We start from the raw sequence: 21,606 nt of genomic DNA, 5'->3' as shown, positions 1-21,606 counted from the left end.
CGCCAGGGTATATGCAGGAATCAACCAATGAATGCATAGGTAGTGGGAACAACAGGTCGATGTTTTGTTCTCTCTCAAATAAATAAATTTTTTAAAAAAGCAAAAACTGGTTTTAATGTGGCTGGCCGCTTAGTAGCTACATGAACTAGAGCAAGTTGTTAAAATTCTTCCTACCTCAAATTTCTTATTTGTAAAACGCAGCTCCAAAGCTTTATGAGCAGTTCTTGGGGGCTTTGGAGAATTTTGGTGCCAGGGAGTGTCCACTTATTAAACATGCTTGTCGCTGAGCCTTTCCAGTTTTGCCATCAAAGAGGAGTGAGAAAGGGTCTTTCAGGATTCTGGGGCAAAGCCCAAAGGATCTGAAAACTTCTATTTTATGTTAATGCAAACCTTGCATTTGACCCACTGTAATGTATGTTTTTGTATACAGTGTCTTCCAAAAAAAACCCCATCTTGCTCAGTCTGTGAGGCTCAGCGGTTGACTATCAACTTATGATCCAGGAGATGGTGGTTCAGGGCACATGCCCTGGTTGGATCTCCAGCAGGGGGCGTTCAGGAGGCAGCCAATCAATGACTCATTGATGTTTCTATCTCTCTCCCTTCCTCTCTCTGAAATTAAATAAACAAACAAACAAACAAACCACAAAAAACAAAACCCATCTTAATAAAATCAACACTTCCGGAAGATGTTTGGTTGTTAAGATCTTGGGATCTGGAGTCAGACTGATAAATTATTTTCAATAAGTGACTTGATCTCTCTGAGCCTCAGTTTCCTCGTTTGTAAAATGGAGATAAAATATAGTGCCTACCTCACAGTATTGTGAGGATTAAATAGATGATGCTTATAAATCACCTAGCATAGTATGTGATATGTAGTGAATACTCAAATACAGTCATCTTAAAGCTGACCCTTTTTGAGGTCAGGAACCCCTTTAAGAGTCTGATGAAAGTTATGGCCTCTCTCTGCTCTCAGCAAAAACATGCACACAGTTTTATTTATCACTTCTGAAAGTGTTTGTAGAGTGTCTGAAGAAATTATTGGATGATTGTATATTAGGATGGGGATAAACCCAAGCTGAAGCAGTCTCTGCTCCCTCCTCTTCGTGTGGTGCCAGGCCCTGGGTCCCCTAGTCTCCCTCTCCAAGACCCATGAGACAGAGGTGGAGTAATTATTATTATCAGCTTTATTATTGGCATGAAGGCAGGGAGGTGGTGACAGTGCCAGGCCTTTCTGTGGGTGAGGGGGTAGAGGACTTGACCATCCAGCACTGCTCCTCCAAGCTGGCCTCCCAGTGAGTTCCGGGTTCCAGGTGCCTCTGGCTTTCAGCAGAAGCAGTGGGTAAGCAGGTGGACAAATTGTAGGCATTGGATAAGTAGGCTCCTTAGGGTTGCTCTGGAGCTGGGCTTGGGCTGGGGTTGGCAGGGGGTGGGGGGCGAGGCTGGATGTCCCTGGTGCGCATATAGGACAGCAGCTGCTCCGGGATCTCCGCCAGCACATCCTTGGCTAGTCGGGCCATGCTCAGCACCTGGTTCCCTGATCGGTCGACATAGTCTCGGAATGGGACAAACTAGGACAGGCACAGATAATCAGGTGTGAGTGGTGGCCAGGAGAGGGCAGTGGGGAAGAGGGGCAGTAGAGAGGCTTCCTCTTTGACCCCTAACATCTCTTTCCAAATATCCCCCTATCCTGGAAGGCTTTCTACTTTTGCTTTTTCTCCACCCATTTATTTTTTTTTCCACCTCTATTCACTCTCAATTCACTCCAGTTTGGCTTCACGCAGTCTACTGAAACTGCTTTTGGGCTTTTGGTATTGTTGTCAACAGCCCCATGTTCCTAACTTGGTCCAATGGGTAGTAACTGTAAATCCTTGTCTTGCTTCTCTTTCCGTTACATTTGATGATAATCTTCCTGGACACATCCCACTCTTGACACACCACACTGCTGGATTTCTCCTACCTTTCTGGATAAGCTCCCCTCCCCTCATTCCTCTGGGTTCTATCTTATCTCTAAACATGGTTCCTTCTCTCTCAGTTCTCTTCCTGGGTGATTTTGTACATTTTCATCACTTTAATAACTGTTCCCTGGTGACTCCCAAATTTATATATTCATTCCTAGCCTCTTCTTAAAGGTCCAGAAGCACATATTTAGTTGCCTGTATCACATCTCCATTCAGTTGTGTTAGATACCTCAAATCCAGTGTGTTCACAACTGAATTCTAACCCTTTCTGCCAAATCTGTTCCTCCTTCAGCTTTCCCCTTCCCAGTTAATGGGACTATTACTCACCTAGTTGATCAAGCTAGAAAACAGAATCATCCCCCCTCACTCTCCATCACCATTTAATCAGATAGTCAGTTGTAAAATTTCTCTTAAATAACCTTTTGAACCTGCTGCTTCTCTCTATCCTCACTGCTTCTATTCCCTCCAGATCCCTATCCTCTTATCACTGCTACTTAAAGGCTTCTTCACTAATGGCTCTACCTCCCTTCTTTCTCACCCTGCTGCAGTCCACCCTCCATGAAGCAGAGATCCTTTTAAAATGGAAGTCTGACCATCTCACTTCCCTGGTAAAATCGGTCAAGAGCTTTCCAACTTTTAAAGAACAAAACCCCAACTCTTCACCATGATCAGCAAAGCCTTGGCTTCCCCTTTCTCTTACTCACTGTGATCCTGCTACCCTGGCATCTTGCCTTTTCCATGATTGGGCCAATTCTTCTCAGCCTCAGGGCCTTCCTTCATGCTGCTCCTCTGCCTGTAATACTTACAGGTTTAGGTTTCAGCCCAAATGTCATTTCGTCATAGAAGCCTTCCCTGACTATCCTACCTAAGACAGGTCCCTGTTATAGGCGCTCATAGTGGCATTTGCTGTTCCTCTGGAGCACTTATCACAATCTAATGAGATATTTAGCTATGTGATTATTATTGGTTGCCTCCATTAGATGGCAGGGGCCTTGGGGGTCTTGTATACTATGGATCCACAATGGCTACATCAACCTGCCTGTTTCTCACAAAGAGTTTGTTCAATGAAAGCAGGAAGGCTGAAAGAGTGAGGGGTGAAAGGTGTATGATTAAGAAGGCAGAAGGTAGAGTATCTGCCACCTTAGCTTCTCCTTCCCACCATGACTTCCTTTCCCTGGTCAAGTCTACCTGAACGATGTCCCGCTCAGCATAGCGTCCCCTAGAGGACACGCGCACATCATCACCATCCAACTCTTCCATTGCTGCAAAAAAGACACCCCTCAACTGATTGACCTTTCCCACACCAACCCATGCTGCCCACCTCCCTCTTAGATCCCCTTTGGAGTGAACATGAGAACGTCTAATGGCTGTCAAAGTCCTACAAATACTGGGCATTGTTATGGCATTATTGTTATGCCTTCCCACAAATTCCACCCTCCCAGGAATCCCAAGAGGGAAGTATTCAGATCAACAGTCTTGGTTATGATGAGGAAACAGGTCCAGAAAAGGTCTGTGACTTGGCCAAGGTCTAACATAGGCATCCATCCTCTTTTTTGGGAGGTAGGCCTGGGTGCCCAGATTCTCCCCTGTTTTCCCCAACTCTTGGTTCTACTCATGGACACCCCCATCCTACTCACCCTCAAACATAGCTGGTCCCACACCAACAATAATAATAGACATGGGCAGTGAGGAGGCCTGTGAAGGAAAGAAGGTGAATGGCCGGGGTGAGTAGCCATAATAAGGGAGGTGACTGTTGAGAGCAGTTCTCTGTGCATGTGTTACATTTCTGCACATCTTGCAAGCAGAGGCACTGATTTCTTTTGTTCCAGACTATTTTTGCAAGGATGTCTGCATATCATACAGCCTTGAAAGATATAGTGTCTTTCTTTAGAGCAAAGGGCACATTTGTTTAATGTCCAGTATAATAAAGTCTCACACTGGAACAAAGGGCAGGCATGCTTACTGCCCATTATAAAAGATAGGGGTCCCCTAAGCTCAGGGTTTCTCTCCTATAATGCAACTGACTGGATGCAGGTGTCACTTGGCCCTCTTAACATCATCTTGTGGGAATTGGGGCTTAGAGAATAAGAGAAAATGCTGATACTCAAGCTACTGCTATTGCTGGGAATAACAAAGTTCTTTGTCCCTGATTCATGAATATTGTGTCTTCTGCCAGCATCCACGAAACTGGCACACTAAATTGTTAGCTTTAAACCCCTTCACAATTATTATTTAATTAATTTAGGCTAAATTTAATTTAAATTAATATTAAATTAAAATCTCAACTACTTCACAGTTATTAATAGTGGCCCTTCCCTGCCAAGCCCTCCTCCTCAGACTCACACTGACAATAGCCTCCTTGGTCTGTGTCATGTCAGAGATGACTCCATCGGTGATGATGAGCAGAACATAGTACTGGGAACCATCAGAGATCTTGGCTGCAGCCCTGGGTGAGAGGCCAAGAACAGAATCCAGCTGAAAGCCCAGAGAGGCCAACGGGAACACCCCACTCCTAGAGCTTCCACAGTCAGTGTGTAATTAGCAGGCAAGGACTGGGGCTTCTGGAGCTCATACTCCCTCCCCAGACCTGGCTGCCTCTCCCTGCCTGCCATCCTTACAGTAACATTTGTGGATCACTTACTATGGTAGGTTCCGTGTTAGGCACTAAAGGTACATCATGAGAAAAAGCAAATCTATCCCAGTCCTCTCAATGGGAGGCAGACATTGATTCAATATCACTGAAATATGTATAAAATTACACTTGTGACGAGTGCTGTGATAGAAAGGGACACTGCTGTGACAGTGTTTAGTAGGGGATCATGACATAGTCCAGGTCATTGAGGCTTATTTAAGGAAACAGTGTTTGAGGATAAAGAAGAGGCTAAATGAAGGGGGGATCATTCTAGGCAGAAGGAACAGCATGGACAAAAGTCCTGTGATGCAACTGAAGGAAGCCCACCCTGTCTGGAGCCCAGAAAGTGAGGAAAGCAGAATGAACCATGTGGCTGAGGTGGAAAGATTTTGGTATTTATACGAGAGCATGACCAAAGGCTGAAGGCCTCCATTCTTCTCTCTTCTCACCTATTTCGCCTTACTCCCTTCTCCCTTGGCTGAACATATCCCATTTCCTGAGCTGCTGGGTCATCAGCCAGTGTAATTGCTGCTCCCAGAACTCCTTTTCCTTCTCTTTCCATCATTTTTATATATATATATATATATATAAGAGATTATTAGAGATAACCTCTTTTTAAAAATTGATTTCAAAGAGAGGGAAAGGGAGAGATAGAAATATCAATGATGAGAGAGTCATTGATCAGCTGCCTTCTGCATGCCCCCCACTGGGGATCAAGCCTGCAACCTGGGCATGTGCCCTGACCAGGAATCAAACCATGACCTCCTAGTTCATAGGTTGATGCTCAACCACTGAGCCACGCCAGCTGAGCCCATCAATCTTTGAATCCAAGATTTTTCCATCTGAAAAGGACTTCAGAAGTAATTGAGTCCAGTCCCCTTATTTTACATATAAGAAAAACAAGACCTTGAGAGAGCACAAAGGTCATGGCAGACCCAGGTCTCTTGATATCCAGTCTCAGTCCCTGTGTGGGTTGGAAAGGATGGAACTACACTATCAATAAAGTAGTTCCTAGCCACAAGTAGTTATTGAAATTTAAATGAATTAAGTTAAATAAAATTAAACATTTAGTTCCTTGTTCACCCTAGCTACGTTTCAAGTGTTCAGTGTCCATATGTGGCTGGTAGCCACCATATTGGACATCACAGATATAGAACATTTTTATCATTGCAGCAAGTTCTATTGGACTGTGCTGGCATTTAAGCCTAATTTTTAAAAAATCAGAGGAAGGCATGGTGGAGAATTCAGGTAGCTATGGCTCAGTTTACCCAGCGCCTAGGGTAGGATTAGGTTAGAATCTTTCTTAGCAGCCCCTGCTCCCTTTCTGAATTCTGGCCACAGCCTCTTCATAGGCCTGGACCGGTCCCATTTCCTATCACTTGTTTTACAAGTACCATTGCACACCTGCTATGTGGCAGGCACCAAGCGTGATGCTGAGCATGCAATAGAGAATAGGGTATTGTCCTGGGGAGATGAATGCTTAGATCATTATGATGCACTGAGGTTAGGGCTTTGAGGACATGACATCTAACCTAAGTCCTGAAAAATGAGTACAAGTTAGCCAGATGAAGGTGTGTGTGTGGGGGGGGGGGAGGTAAAGGAGAAAGTGTTCCAGAGAGAGGTTTGCATGTGCAAACCAAGATGTATGTTCTAGGTGGTATATGTAGGACTACAGAAGAGAGATGATGCTGGCGCAGTGGGTGAGGGCCCACACATGAAGGGATTTGTGAGCCAGGGGCAGTGGGAGGCATGGAAGGGTTTGGGGGCATGAGAGGTACACTTGTGGCTCCCTGTAGATACTTCACATTACCAAGGCCATTTAGACCTCTGAGATGGGTGACTGGCTGGGGGAAGCCAGTCTGTGCCCCACTTGGCTACTGGGTGGAAAAAAATGAAGTCATCTGTGATCCCAGATGCACTCTTGACATACATAATCTAATTTAACCCTTACCACCATTCTGTGAGGTAGGCACATTTTTATTCCTATTTTTAAAATGAGAGAACTGGCCCGGCCAGTGTGGCCCAGTGGTTGAGCACCAACCTATGATCCAGGAGATTGCAGCTCTATTCCTGGTCAGGGCACAAGCCCAGGCTGTGGGCTCCATCCCCAGTAGGGGGCGTGCAGGAGGCAGCTGACCAACAACTCTCTCATCATTGATGTTTGTCTGTCTCTCTCCCTCTCCCTTCCTCTCTGAAATCACTAAAGACAGATTTAAAAAAAAAAATGAGAGAACTGAAGTTCAGAGACATTAAGTAGCATCCCCAAGGGATGGTGAAGTCATGGTCCAATCCCATGCTTGACTAACTGAGCCTAAAGCCTGAGCTCTTGATGCCCTCTCTCCATTCCCAGGCTGTTCTTTGGATACTCCTCCATTCCACATACAAGGCACATTCTGGTCCTAGTATACTGTTCACTCTTCCCTGAGCTTGTCCCTTCACGCCTCTGTGCTTTCCACATGTGGTCCTTCTGTCAGGCCTACTCTACTCTCTTCTCTGATAAAGGTCCGCTTGCCCTCTGACCCAGCCTGGCAGTACCCTTCCTGAGTAGGCTGCCTTGGGCTTCTCAGACTAGGTCATATCCTCCCCTTCTCTCCCTCTGGCCTCTAGGATACTGCCCACTGAGGTGGGCTACGTGCCCTTCCTAACAGGCTCTCACACCCATTTGGGTACCAGCTTGTGTGCCTAGAGGGGCAGCTTCTGTGCAAAGGCAATACCTGGAGCATCCATTCTAGTGTATTGATCTTGTGGATAAAGCTAGATCACTCTATGTACACTTAAAACACGTTTTTCCCCCTAAATTAAAGCAAACATGGACACAGTGTGAGAAGAATATAAAACTTGTATGAATTTTTAAAATGAAATATAGGGACTTCAAAGACATTTTCAGTCTGGCTGCCTTCAGCTGTGCCCCCAGATTCCCCTGGGGGAAGCAGTCGCTTGCCTTTGCTGACAGGCGACTTGCTGGAAAAGTCTGGGAAGCTCTGGCCTACAGAAGGTAATGATTTATTTATATTTCTGTCTCTTGCACCAAGGCGGGAGCTCCCAAGGGCAGAGACTAGATCTGATTCATCTGTGAGTCTCCAGTGCCCCAGCAGAGAACTGAGCACACAGCAGATGCCCTTTGAATAGTAATAACTATAATAATAGTAACAGTAATAGCTAACACCTACAGCACTTATGATGTGACAGTAACTGTTCTAAGTGCTTGACAGATATTAATTTAGTATTTAGTTAGTCTTCACAACCCTGTGATGTGGATATTATTATCCCCATTGTACAACTGAGGAAAGAGGCACAGGGAGGTTAAGAGCCTCGCCCAAAGTCTTAGAGCGAGTGAGTGGTAGAGCAGGTGTGTGAGCTACCCTGACTCCACATCCTACATTCCTGTTACATTGCCCCTGTTCTTAATGTTTATCGAATGAATGAATGAATGAATGAATGAATGGATCAGTGAACTTGCCCAAGATAATATTAAGAAGTCTGTTGAATAACAACTAAAGAATATGTCAGGCTCCAATATGAAATGAAAAAATCAGTAGTGGAATATTACATGTAATTTAACTGCAGTTATGGATGCATAAGGAAAAGGCTGTCGATATGTGTGTGTTTATTGATTTTAGAGAGAGCGAGAGAAACATCAATTTATTGTCCCACTTATTTATGCATTCATTGGCTGCTTCTTGTATGTACTCTGACCGCGGACTAAACCTGCAACCTTGGCATATTGGCACAACCTCTCTAACCAATTTAGCTACCCAGCCAGGGCTTTGTGTTAATAATTCTTACATTGTTGTTTAATTGTAACTTCCCAATAACCCTGTAAAGAAAGAGCTATTGTTACATCCATTACTACACCCATTTACAGGATGAAATGGAGGCTTGGAGAGGCTAAATTGCATAAATCACATGGTTAGTGAGTGGTGGAAACAGGGTCACTCCCAGATCTGATGCCAAAGCTTGTGACTTAACTGTTGTGCTATAGGCCTTGCTCTCTTTTCCCCAAACTTGAGGCTTCAGTTTTTCCCAGGGAATGGAGCTGGGGTAGTTTGCTGATACTGTCTCTGACCCAGGATAAGGCATTTTATAACCTCTTTATACCAAAGGCTGGCTAACACAAACTTTCACCCTCTCCCCACAGCCCAAGTTCACTAAGAGTGGTCCTAACTATCCTTGGGAAGTCGGTTCCCTGTCTGGGTCCCCTCATTCTCCTTAAACCCCATCTGGTTACCTTACCTGGCCACCTGGTTGATGACTGGAGCAAAATAGGTGGGCCCGTAAAGCTGCACTGTGCGCAGGCTCTGGAAGTAGCTCTCCAGCACGCCCTCAATGCCCACGCAGTTGGGGTCCTCATCATTGTTGTTCTGTCAGGAAAGATGCCCTGCTGGGCTGAGCCCATGCAGGGTATACCCAGTAGTGCTCTGATCCCAGCTCACTTCTTCTTTTTTCCATCACACTCTTTCATGCTCCCCTCCAAACTCCAGCACTGCTCCCCCTCCATGCTCTTCTACCCTATCACAGCTTCCTGCTCCTCTGCAGGTCCATGACCCTTAGAAGAAATGTAAATAGAAGAAATTTGTCAACTTGGGTGCCAGGGCATGGAGTGTAGGCTCTGGCCCATACTATACCAGGGGGAACTGATGGGAGATCCGTCCCTCTGGGGGCAGCTTGGCCCCAAAGCCGTAGGCTGGGAAGAGCTTGTCACTGTCATAGTCCTGGATGATTTCTCCCACTGCCTTGAGGGCCATGGCATAGGCGCTGAGCTGGTAGGGACTCATGTAGTGCAGGGAGGTGGGCTGCAGGGGATTCCCTGTAGGGACACAGGAGCCTCAGCCTTGTGGCCACCTTGCTCATCCATCTGTTCATCTGCCTATCCTTGTATGCATCCGTTCATCTATCCATTCATCCACTCTTTACCGGTGTACTCCCTTATTACTTTACCCAATCATCCATATATTCAATTATCCATCTGTCTGCTCACCAACCCTTATATTTATCCATCTACCCACACATTCACCCATCCGCTGGCATAAATCCATATATCAGTCGACCTGTCCACCTATATCCATCTGCCTTTCCTTTCTCTTATCCATCCATCCATCCATCCATCCATCCATCCATCCATCCATCCATCTACTTGTCCACCTGCCATTTCTCTTCCTTTTCCTTCCATCCATCCAGCCATATTCTTTTGCCCACCCACCCATTCATCCCTACCCATTCCATTTATTCACCTGCCTGTCTATCCTCACATGGATCCATCCACCTGTCCACTCATTCATTCCTCATCTACTTACCCATTTTTGCCCCCAATTTAAACATCTGTCCATTTGTCCACCCACATACTCATCCATGCATCCTACTGTCCTCACTCACCAACCCATCTACCCTCTCTGTTCATCTGTATACCAGTCCAGTCATCACTCACCACCCATTCATCTATCCATCTCTCCTTACACCCCTATTCTCTCCCATTCATTCATTTACTTACCCACTTCTTGAGCTATCTATCCTTTCAATTTTCTTGATCCATTTACTCACCTATTTTCCTGTGCCTTCTGCCCTCCCTTATACCCAGTAATCTCCCCCCAACACTCCTGCCCAGGACCAGCCTGGCTGGGCTTTGCTTCAAGCCTGGGCTTATTGAGGAAGTGAACTCTTATCCCTATCTTGGAATCCAGGCCAATCCTAAGGACTTCCTCCATATCCCATTGCCCGAACCAAGCCTCACCATTAGAAGCTGTGAAGTCAATGGCTACTGTGAAGTTCAGCTGGGTCCTGTCAGGGAAGTAGATGGATTGAGAAGTGAGGGACTAATACTTTTTATTCTAGGATTTCTCAAACACTAGTGTGCATACAAACCACCTGGGGGTCATGTTAAAATATAGATTCTGATCTGGATGTCTAGATGGAACCTGAGATTCTACATTTCTAACAAACTGCCAAGTGACGGAGATGCTGCTGGTCCATGGAACACACTTCAGGTAGCAGAATTAAATGCCTACTGTGTGACAGTGTATTACATGTAATTTAACTTAACCTTTACTATAGCCCTGAAGTAGTAAGTAACATCTCCACTTTACATAGGAGAAAAGTGAGGATCAGAGAAGCAAAGCATCTTTCCCAGGTCTGCCTGCCTCCACTGAACCAAGCAGAATGTCCCTATAGTCTGCTTGGTTTTTCCCACTTTTGTGACCTCTCCGTCTTGCCTGGCCATAACTTTTGTATGGGTCCCACTGGTAGTACTGGGGCGACCTTTGAAGACCACTGGTCTGGAATCTTAGGACTGGTTCCAAGCTAGCAGCAGCTGCTGCTCATCCATCCATGGCCTCATTGCAGCCATAACTTCAGGGGGGTCTGGAAGCTTCCTGGGGAGGTGAACTCTTATCTCTATCTTGGAATCCAGGCCAATCCTCATCAACTCCTGATGAAGTCTCAGGGAGAGAACTAAAACTGGCAACACCATGCATTTTACAGAGCACTTTATAGTTTGCCAAGTGTTTTAAAGTTTATCTTCATGATCTCATTGGACCCTGACAATTCATGAATAAGAAAACTAAGGCACAGAACTGGGGGGAACTGGTTGTTTTAGCCCAGAGGTTGGCCTGTGACTCACCCTCCTTTGATGTAATCGACGAAAGTGAATTCAGAGTCCACAGAGAAAGAGAGGAGCGTCACCTGTGGGGCAGAAGAGGCAGCCCTGCTACTTTGGAAAGGACAGTTGGGGTAGCAGAAGGGACACATGATGCCACCCCCTGCCATACCCTGTCTCACCTTGTTCAGTTTCAGAAAGGGCAAAAAGGGAAAGCTGTCAGAAACATATTTGGATTTCTAAAAGTATATTAAATTGGGAAATACAGTTTAGGTTTTTTAAAAAAAATTCTACAAAAGAGTAGAGATAAAAAAAATTCCACAGTTGAGGAAAAAAGAGAAAAACTTAATGGTGCCACTTTGTGCCCAACAGTACTAATCCAAGTAATCTGTGCCCACAGCCTTCCAGTACCCCCAACATTTGTCATGCTGTGTCAATGGAGATAGACACAGAAGGATTCAGGGAGGGTCAGAGCTCCAGGGAGCACTCACAGTTCCTGAGTTGACATATTTCTTCTTCTTACATTTCTTCCGAGGGTTAAGTACCTAAGTGAGGAAGATAATAGTGATGGTGGGAACAGAGGGAGGGAACTACAGACAGAGCACACTGGGATGGAGGGAGGGCCTGGGCAACCTGGGCAAGGCTGGATCTCTCACCTCATACACTGTAAACTGGTTCTGGGCCTTGCTCAGCTCCCGGTAGCTGGTGGTGAACTCACCAATGAAGTCATGGCTGCAATGAAGCCAGGGGTGGGTGAGCAGCAGCTGCTGCTGTATTGGAGCCAGCCCTAAAAAACAGCCTTTTATTCTCACTATCCCCTGCCTCTACTTGGGCTGCAGGGCATTGGGGCTGGGGCCAGAAGAGTGGCCAAGCTAAGAAAAAGAGAAGGGAAGAGACTGTACTAGAGAGACAACTGAGAGAATTGGTTGTACCCAAGGTCCTGGTATCTATCATCACCCTTCCTGATTCCCAAAGCCGCGGTGAGGGTGCCAGTGAATGCATTACATATTATAGAGAACTGTTTGGATTCAGGACAGGAGAGGGCAGTTCTACCTTCCATCCCGGTCCCAGTCATACACATCAATCTTCACTGTTCTGAAATGCAAAAGATAAAGATAGGCTGGGTGTGTACGATACATCTTAGAGACACTCCCACTTCCTTACCGTACACAAATTATCTTCCCATCCACCCGTAAGTCCTTCCATCAGTGTTCCTCCCATTCGTCCACCCATCCTATCTATTCATTCATCAGTCCATGCACAATACCCACTACCACCACTACTATTACTACTGCTATTTGTACCACTGTTGCTATTCTTTACCACTTACTGAGTCTTACTATATTCCAAGCATTGTTCCCAGCACTTTCACAGATTGTCTCATTTATCAACCACCTTATAAAGTACTATTATTCTTACTTTTTTTAAAAAAAAAATGTCTTTATTGATTTCAGAGAGAGGAAGGGAGAGGGAGAGAGAGAGATAGAAACATCGGTGATGAGAGAGTCACTGATTCGCTGCTGCCTGCATGCCCCCTGCTGGGGAGCAAGCCCACAACTCAGGCATGTGGCCTGACTGGGAATCAAACCTTGATCTCCTGGTCGATGCTCAACCGCTGAGCCAAGCTGGCCGGGCTATTCTTACGTTTTGGATAAGGAAACTGAGGTACAAAAAAAGCAGTAACTTGACTAAGGATCATAACTGAGCTGAGATTAAACTCAGACATCCTGGTTCCAAAGACCTTGTTCTTAACTACTATGCCTGAGTCATCCCCATATGTCCATCTATCTATGTGGCAGTCTATTCAACCATCTATCTATACATATAGCCACCCATTTACCCATACATTTGCCAGTCCAATTACATATTAATTCCTATCTTTGTCCATCCATCTAACTATATATTCAGCCATTCACTGACTCATTGATGTATACAAGCATCCATCTGTCTGTCCATTCATCTACCCAACCAAACACCGGACCATCTGATATCTGTCCATCTGATATTCCATTCATCTATAACCATTTATATGCCCATTTATCCTTCCACCCACCCACCTATCTTCATATTGCCCATTTATTAGTTCATATGGTCAGCCTATTCATCTACTTTATACTCATCCATCAACTAATCCAGCCATCCATCTACCATCCATTCATCTGTTCACCTATCAATCTACCTGTCACTCCACCTACTTATCCTCCTGCTTTTCCAGTAACCCCTCTCTAGCCATCCACCCCACCAGTCTCTCATCTGGCTAGCCATCCATTCATCCATTCACTCATCCATCCATTAATCCAGCCATCAGTTCACTTATCCATTTATCTATCTCCCCACTCTGTCCACCAATCATCCTCTTATAACACCCATCCATCCATTCGCCAGTTTATACATCCATCTAACAGTTCATCCATGTATCTTTTCATTCATTTGTTCATTTGCCCTTCCATCCGTCCGTCCGTCCATCCATCTACCTACCCATCCATGTGGCTATCCATCTGCTTCCCCATCCACTCATCTCCATGTCCAAAACTGTGTCTCACTGAGCAGGATCTTCCAACACTATTATGACCCTTCTACCATCATTCTGGGGCCCCACTCTCATGCCCTTGTCTTCTTAGTCCCTAACTTATGCTGAAGCAGACCTGTCATAGTCTCCATTGCATAGTGCCCGCACAGGGATGCTGAAGGGCTGCCACACAGGGTTCAGTGTATTTTTAACAACTTCTGTCTTGTGGCAGATGGTGAACCTGGAGAGGAGCAAGAGGATTAAAACTTTGGGTAGGAACTGAGCCCAAAGAGAGTGCCTCTTACTCTTGGAGATTTCTGGGATTCTCCCACTTGTTAAGCACATATTGTGTGCTGGACTCAGGTTCTGGTGGAGTCTAAGATGCCCAGCCTAAGAGCCCTAATGGGCTCATGGTCACAGCGGGGGAGGCGGGTGCCACTGGAGATGGTAATGACTCACGTGCCATCCTCATTGCTCCTGTAGAACACAAGGAAGGGGTCTGATTTCCCAAAGAAGTCCTTCTTGTCCAGCTTGTTTGCACACATCTGCATAGTAGCAATGTCCTAGGAATGAAGGGGCTAATGACCTCATATTTCCCATAGCCTCAGACAGCCCACTAAAGGGAGTTTGGGGAGAGAAGCAAGCCTCCTGGGTCTAGCATGTGGCCCTTACTAACCCGACAATTGCTAAGCTCCTCTGCAGTCAGCAATATGGTCCCACACTTCTTGCCTGGTACACCCCTGGAAGCAGAAAAAGCCTCTTTGTGAGGGGGAGAGTAGGCAACACGGATTGGGGTGGCCAATCTGGGATTGGGTTGGTGGGCTAAGGGATTCAATTTGCCATTTACTGACAGTCCCAAGTGTGTACCCTTCTGTCCTGAGTGGCTCCTAGTGGGGAAGGGCTTAACTTTGACTGGGGAGGGGTCTATAGTCTGGAAGTATGGGGTTGATATACCCTTTGTGGACATCTCATAATGGTAGCATGGGAAAGACATAGGATTTAGAGTTCCGGGCAAGTTATTCCTCCTTTGTTTGGGCCCTAGCTCTTTCTTCTATGAAATGAGGTGTACGGGGGTTTTAAAGAGGGTCATTTAACACACTGAGTGATGCCTGTGTGCCCAGACCGCGAGGAGAATCATGCCCACCTCTCAGGGCTGTGAAGAGATCTGAATGAGCACAGACACGAAGGTGGTTATATTTCTCAAAGCAGACCCTGGTATCTACTATATGCCAGACACTGTGCTAGGTATGAATTTGTCAGCTGGCATGCTCCAGCCCTGCTAGACCCTACCCTCAGGGAGCTTCCAGGGGTAGGCAGGATGTCAAAGCCAACAGGCAAGTAGAGTGTGATGTAGCAGTCCTGAATGAGGTAGAGGAATTTCTATCCAGACCTGGAGCAAAGGGCTGGTTTGTTAAGTCAAAGATGCTGTGCTTTCCAAAGTCTGTGAAGAGTGAAATAAAAAAGTCAAGGGAAGCTTTAACCTCTCCTGACGCATGTGCATGAAGGGTGCATACCAGGACACCCATCCCCAACTTGCCTTGGGTTTCCAAGCAGTCAGGAACCTTGTTGATATGGACCTGTGAACCCTGATCTTCAAAAGCATCCCAAGTATGGGAGAGAGAAAACTAGGTCACGAGTGTTCTGGGTTCAAGTCCTGGCTCTAACTAGCTATGTGATTTTCCCCATCTTTAAAATAAGAATGTTGAACCGATTCTTTGGCCTCTTCAATCTCTGACTTTTTGTGCTTTAAAAAGATAAGTGTAATGAGTACAGGGATTCTTCACCTGCACATCCAGGACAGTCACCAATCCTACTGCCTTCTCACTGTTTTTCGCTTCCTTGATGTTCTCTCTTACCACCTCACCCAATGTGAATTCCAGTCAATGATTATAATAATCGCCAACTTGCATCCTACCCTTTTCCCTTGCCCTTCTCTCACTTCAATATACTTATTTGGCAGACCCACAGCCCTAGTTAAATCCAATTCTCTGCCTAACCTATACTACACCTATGCAACTGAATATGGCCAGAGGAAAACATATAATCATGCTAACTGGTCTCATTTAAAAACTTCTTACTTACTGATTTGAGAGAGAGAGGGAGGGAGAGAGAGGGAGAGGGAGAGGGAGAGGGAGAGGGAGAGGGAGAGGGAGAGGGAGAGGGAGAGGGAGAGGGAGAGGGAGAGGGAGAGGGAGAGGGAGAGGGAGAGGGAGAGGGAGAGGGAGAGGGAGAGGGAGAAACATCAACTTGTCCACTTATTTCTGCATTCACTGGTTGATTCTTGCATGTGCCCTGACCTGGGATCAAACCCGCAACCTTGGTGTATGGGGACGATGCTCTAATCAACTGGGCTACCCAGCCAGAGCTCTAACTGGTCTTATTTTAAACGCATGACCACAAACCTCAAGAGGGTCCTTCCTTAATCATACTATACATCCCAAGATCCTTCACTCTTCAGTTCTGCTAGATGGAAGTTTCGCTCCTTCACCCTCCTCAAACCCGAAAAACCTCCTCCCCCACCCTCGCTCTCAGCCAATGACCTTGTTTCTGACAAGGCTGAAGCAACCAGAAGATACTGTCCACAGACCCACCACCACACCTCCCTGCCTCCAGTATCTTCACCCACACAACTGTCTTCCTACCATCGCTATAAATGACTGTCCGTGTCTATTTATCCCTCCGCTGTGTGCTACATTCCACATCCCCTTGCCTACCTACACAAGGACATCGCTCCAGCAATTCCTCCTCATTTTCTTATGTCAGTTTTTCAGTTTCTATTGGGTCATTCCCGTTAACATACAAATATGGTATAATTTTTCTCATGTTAAAAAATTGCAAACCTATTCTTAACCTCGCTTTCCTCACCCCTCCTTTTCTCCTCTACTGTTCAGCAAAGACCCATCGAGCAGTCCCCTGACTGCCATTCCTCTCTTCACTCTTTTCTAAATCTCTCCATCTGTCCTCTTCTTCAAAACTATGCCTGCCGGAGTCACAGTGACCTCCATCTTGCTAAGTCCAATGGCCAATTCCTAATTTTCACCGTGTGTGGCCTGCAGAGGCATTTGACATGGTGGCCACTCCCTCCTCCTTGATCCATGCCCCTCCCTTCGCTTCCAGGACACCGCCACCTTCTCTTGGTTCTCCCCCTACTTCATCAATGCCTCTTTAGCCTCCTTTTCTAATCCCAGTTCCTGGAGTCTCAGTCTTTGGTCTTCTCTCTCTCTCTCCTCACTCCCTTTGTGAGCTCATCTAGTCTTATGACCTTAAAGAGCATCTAAGACTCAGGTATCTTTTTGCCTATTTGTCTTGTCCACTGAGATGTCTAATAAAAATTATGAAATTCTGCCCAGCTGGGCATGGCTCAGGTTGAGCATCGACCTAGGATCCAGGCGATCAGGGTTCGATTCCCGGTCAGGGCACATGCCCGGGTTGCGGGCTCGACCAGTGACTCTCTCATCATTGATGTTTCTGTCTCTCTCTCTCCCTCTCCCTTCCTCTCTCTGAAATCAATAAAGATATATTTTTTAAAAATGTTTAAAAAAAAATTATGAAATTCAGTAAGTCAGACTGAACTCCTGATTGAATTCTCCACCGACGTACTTCTCCCTTACTTTTTAAATTTTTTAAACCATCTCAGCCCGGCCAGGTGTGGCTCAGCGGCTGAACATCGACCTAGGATCCAGGTGATTGGGGTTCGATTCCTGGTCGGGGCACATGCCCGGGTTGCGGGCTCGATCCCCGGTCGGGGGCGTGCAGGAGGCAGCCAATCAGTGACTCTCTCATCATTGATGTTTCTATCTCTCTCTCCCTCTCCTTTCCTCTCTCTGAAATCAATAAAGATATAATAAACAACAACAACAACAAAAAAAACCATCTCAGTTTATGGCAACTCAATCATTCCTGTTGTTCAAGCAAAAGGCCTTGGTGTCATCCTTGACTCCTCTTTTCCTCTGACATCCATATTTAATCCGTCAGGAATTTGTTAGCTCCACCTTCAAGATATATCCAGAATCTGGCCACTTCTCCCCTCCCCCGCCCTTCGCTGCGACCACCCTGGATTGCTGTAACAGCCTCCCAGTTGGCTCCCTGCTTCTACCTTTGCCCTCTCAAGATTTATTCTAAATCCAGCAGCCAGCATGGTCCTTTGAAAGCACTGTCAGGTCATGTCACTTCTCTGCTCAGAACCCCCCAGTGTCTCCCAACTCAGATCCTTACAGTGGCTATAAGGCCCTCACTGTTAACTCTCCAGCATCACTTCCTCCTTTCTTCCCCCTTGCTCCCTTGGCTCCAGCCACACTGGCTTCTTGCAGCTTTTGAACATATCAGGCTTTTGCACTGGCAGTTTCCTCTGCCTGGAACATTCCTCCTCCAGATATCTGCATGGCTCACTCCCTTACTTCCTTCAGGCCATTGCTCCAAAGTTACCTCTCCAAGAGGCCTACTTAACCATCTTGTTTCAGTCCCCCTAATTCTGCTCTACTTAGCCTTTTTCCAACGGCACTTACTGTCTTCTAATATATTATGTAATTTACTTATTTATTATGTCTATTTTGTAAGTCTCACCCCCACTCCTTCTATAGTATAAGCTCCCCTACAGCAGAAATCTTTGTTTCGTTCACCATTACAACCTAAGCCCCTTAAACAGTGGCTGGCATAGAGTATATGCCCAGTAATATTTATGGAATTGATATATCCCTGGTGCCTAGCACAGGGGATGGCATATGAAATGTCCTAATAAATATTTAGTGCGTAATGGAAATTCCAGAGGACTTGACTTAGTGAGTGGAAGCCTCCTGGAGGAGAAGGGCTTGGAAGTGAACCTTAAAGGTTGAAAGATTTAGAAAAAGAGTGAGGAGAGAGAAGACATGTCAGGCCTGAGACTGACTTTAGCAAAATCCTAGAGATTAGAGTTTCCCTGCGAGGGTGATGGGAACCATTGAAGGCTCCTGACCAGGGGTAAAGCCCAGCTTCCACTGCTGCCGAGTCAGCGCGGTCTTTGGGAGGAGAATTTGGAGGCACCCACCCTTCCCCCCTCACCCCTTCCAGTTCAGCTTACGTGAGCGGTCGCTCTACGCGGCTACCCTGGCCTCCAATCACCTCTCCCAGGGCCAGGAACGCTTGTCCCAGGAAATCCTGCATCGGGATGTGCAGTCAGCAAGGCCTGGAGGGACGGGGGCGCAGAAGCCCAGCCCAGCCCAGCCCTGGAGAAAAGCCCAGCCCAGCCCAGCTGGAACGCCCAGCGTGTTTGGAGAAGGTGGGACATAGCAAGGACCACCACCCTACCGGTGCTTTAAACAATGGGGGGGGAGGGGGTCCTTGGCAAGTTGCCCTTCTTGGTCCTGCCATTATTTTAAGCTGCTCTCCAGGTTGCTAGCCCACCCCTCGCCTCCACCCTCCCCACCCCGTGCAGGGGGGCAGCCTCACCTTCTGCAGGACCCAGCAGCGGCGAGAAGGCAGAGGAGCAGTGAGTAAGAGGCACAGGTGGGAAACCGAGGCAGGAGCAGGAAAGGAGGGCCGGGAAAGGTGGGTTGGGGCCAAAGAAAGTCGAGACGGGGTTGAGGTGTACGAGGGTTCTAACGAGGGTCGTTTAACACACTGAGCGCCGCCTGTGTGCCCAGACCGCGAGGGGACGCTAGCTCACCGGTTTGGAGATGTTGGTTTTGGAGTCCACGTTGTACCTGGAAAGAGAGTGGAACCAGGGTGGGGTGGGGCTCGTGGGAGAGAGGCTGGTAAAGGGGTCGAGTTTTGAGTGCCGGTTAAAACTGTGGGTGGACCCGAATTAAACCTGGATCTCCTTTAGGGTAGGAGCCAAATTCAGAGAGGGTCAGGCCAGGGCGAGGCCAAATCGGGGCCTGCTGGGGGCAGGGGTGGGGGTGGGGTGGGGGAGTAGGGGACCTAGACCGAAGTGGAGCTAGATTGGGGAGCAGAGCTGTGGGCAGGACCAGGCTCGGGGAGTGAACTGGATTGGATGTGACCTGAGGGTAGGGCCAAGCTAGACTTGGGGGCGGAGCTAAGACTAGAGTGGGGCACTTCAGGGTGGGACCGAACTGGGCCTGGGGGAGGAACCAGTCGGGATGCCAGGTGGGGGTGTGGCCAGCCAGAATTTCGGGTGGATCCAGGTCGGGGGACTGTCCAAGCAGAATTCTGGGCGGGGCTCACACATCAAAGCGCAGATTTTGCTTTTCTTCAAAAAAATAGTCAAGGACGAATTTGCGCACGAAGTCTGGGTTCAGCGTGTTGTCGATCACCTCCGTCCGTCCAAACTGGATCGGGGGATGGGAAGGGGGGTGCCGAGGGTCAGCTTGGGGCCTGCAAGGGGGTGTTTGATTCCCGGGGGCACCTCTGGGCTGGAGGAGGATTCTTGGACTCACCTCCCTCCACTCCTGGCTCGCCCGGCTCTGCGTGTGAAGCACCACCACTGCGGGCGGGAGTGGGGGCGGGGAGGGAAGGACGCCAGGTCAGTTCGCACCCCTCCCTGCTCCTCCGTCGCACCCGCACACCAAGTTCCCCACCACCCCGTCCTCGTGCCGCCTACTGGGGTCGGACTTGGAGAAGGTGTCGAGGTCCAGCAGGTTCCTAGAGAAAGCGACAGACAGACGGACAGAGGGTGGGTCATTCTGAAGCCCGCCGCCTCGACTCTGCCCTGAGTTGGGCACCCGGTGGAGGCGTGAGGCTCAAATCGCACCTCCCGGTCCTCATTACTACATGCCGCGGGAGTCTGCGTTGTTAGCACCCTGGACAGCACCGGAAATCTCAGCCCCAGGACCGCGTCCCTGCAGGCTGGACGCTAACACGTCCACACTGTCTCCAGGGGCCCAGGAATGAGGGTTAGCCCCAGAACTTTGTCCTCCTGGGGCCCAGAATCTACTGATCCCCGCAACCCATCTCTTGATCCCGCAGGCTGAGTGAGCCCATTTTTGCGGATGTGGCTGCTCAAGGAAATCCCCTCCCGAACCCGGAGTCTGCATCTACGATTTTCCTGCCCCAGATGCTTCTCCCCCCCCCCCCCCGGGGTCTAGCACCCTTCCGCGCCGAGCCCCGGAACCGGTTGGGGCTGGGGCAGTGCCTAAGCCCTCTCCAGCTGGCCAGCTCACCGGCAGGACACGGTAATTTCAATCTTGGTGGCCGGGACACTGCGCTCAGAGGCTCCGCTGAGAGACATGGCAGGTCGGGTGGCCGGCGTGGCGGAAAGCTAGGGGTAGCGGCAGCGGCGGGGCCGGCTCAGGTGCAGCCGTGGTGGTGGCTGCACTCCCTCCAGCACTGCGCGCTCTCCCGCCGCTCACGGCTGGACTGTGGCCGCCCGCGGCACCGACTCCAGAAGGCAACACGGCCCCGCCCAGCCCTGCGGGTGGCCCCCGCCTCATTGGAGCAGCCTCGGGCCAGCCGGGAACCTTACCCAGACCCCAACTCCAACCCACACCCTGGGAGAGTCCTTCCAGTGCTTTTCTCTGAGGCAAAACCGGAGCCTCCTGAAGACCTGTCCACGGTGCTGAAGGTTTGGGGGCACCTGGTGGGCGACTGGGAACTTTCTTCTGAGTTCTCCCTCAACAATCTGCTTCTGCCCCTTCCCACTACAGCCCTGCCTAGGTATCCGAATGGGAAGAGTTACACATTTGTTCTCATTGGCTGTGCAACCTTGGGCAAGTTACTCAACATCTCTGTGGCTCAGTCTCCTCATTGGTAGAAAGGCCATTACAGCACCTACTTAGGATGTTGTAAAATTTTATCGAGATAATCCATGGGAAGGATTTAGCACAGGGGATTATACATAGTAAGTTCTCAAGAAATGTTTGCTGGTATTATTTCCTTCCTCTAAGCACTCACACCAATGACCTCTTTTGTATTGAGAGCCAGAGCTCAGTAAGTGGTGGCTAACAGCACTGTGCAAAGCCCTTTACCCAGGTCTTTGAACCCTCAT

At 48.0% G+C, this 21,606-nt stretch overlaps 1 protein-coding gene across 1 annotated transcript; it reads right to left on the bottom strand.

Annotated features, from left to right (window-relative positions):
* Nucleotides 1-1,160: 1,160 nt before the first annotated feature.
* On the bottom strand, nucleotides 1,161-20,980 carry CPNE9 (copine family member 9). Its single transcript, XM_081159380.1, has 20 exons — nucleotides 20,783-20,980; nucleotides 20,224-20,264; nucleotides 20,060-20,106; nucleotides 19,848-19,951; nucleotides 19,330-19,366; nucleotides 18,745-18,821; nucleotides 14,365-14,428; nucleotides 14,148-14,251; nucleotides 13,825-13,929; nucleotides 12,233-12,274; nucleotides 11,836-11,911; nucleotides 11,671-11,724; nucleotides 11,204-11,265; nucleotides 10,319-10,365; nucleotides 9,216-9,397; nucleotides 8,824-8,951; nucleotides 4,302-4,404; nucleotides 3,596-3,653; nucleotides 3,147-3,220; nucleotides 1,161-1,568 (listed from the first exon to the last, which is right to left on the bottom strand). The coding sequence occupies exons 1-20, from the start codon at nucleotides 20,848-20,850 to the stop codon at nucleotides 1,383-1,385; spliced, it is 1,659 nt and encodes a 552-aa protein (XP_081015506.1). The 5' UTR covers nucleotides 20,851-20,980; the 3' UTR covers nucleotides 1,161-1,382.
* Nucleotides 20,981-21,606: the final 626 nt, after the last annotated feature.

Source organism: Miniopterus schreibersii (assembly GCF_964146895.1).
Source record: "Miniopterus schreibersii genome assembly, chromosome: 15".
In the NCBI taxonomy this organism is placed as follows: Eukaryota; Metazoa; Chordata; class Mammalia; order Chiroptera; family Miniopteridae; genus Miniopterus; species Miniopterus schreibersii.
The sequence above is the reverse complement of the archived record's forward strand: the minus strand, read 5'-3'. Positions and strand labels throughout refer to the sequence as shown.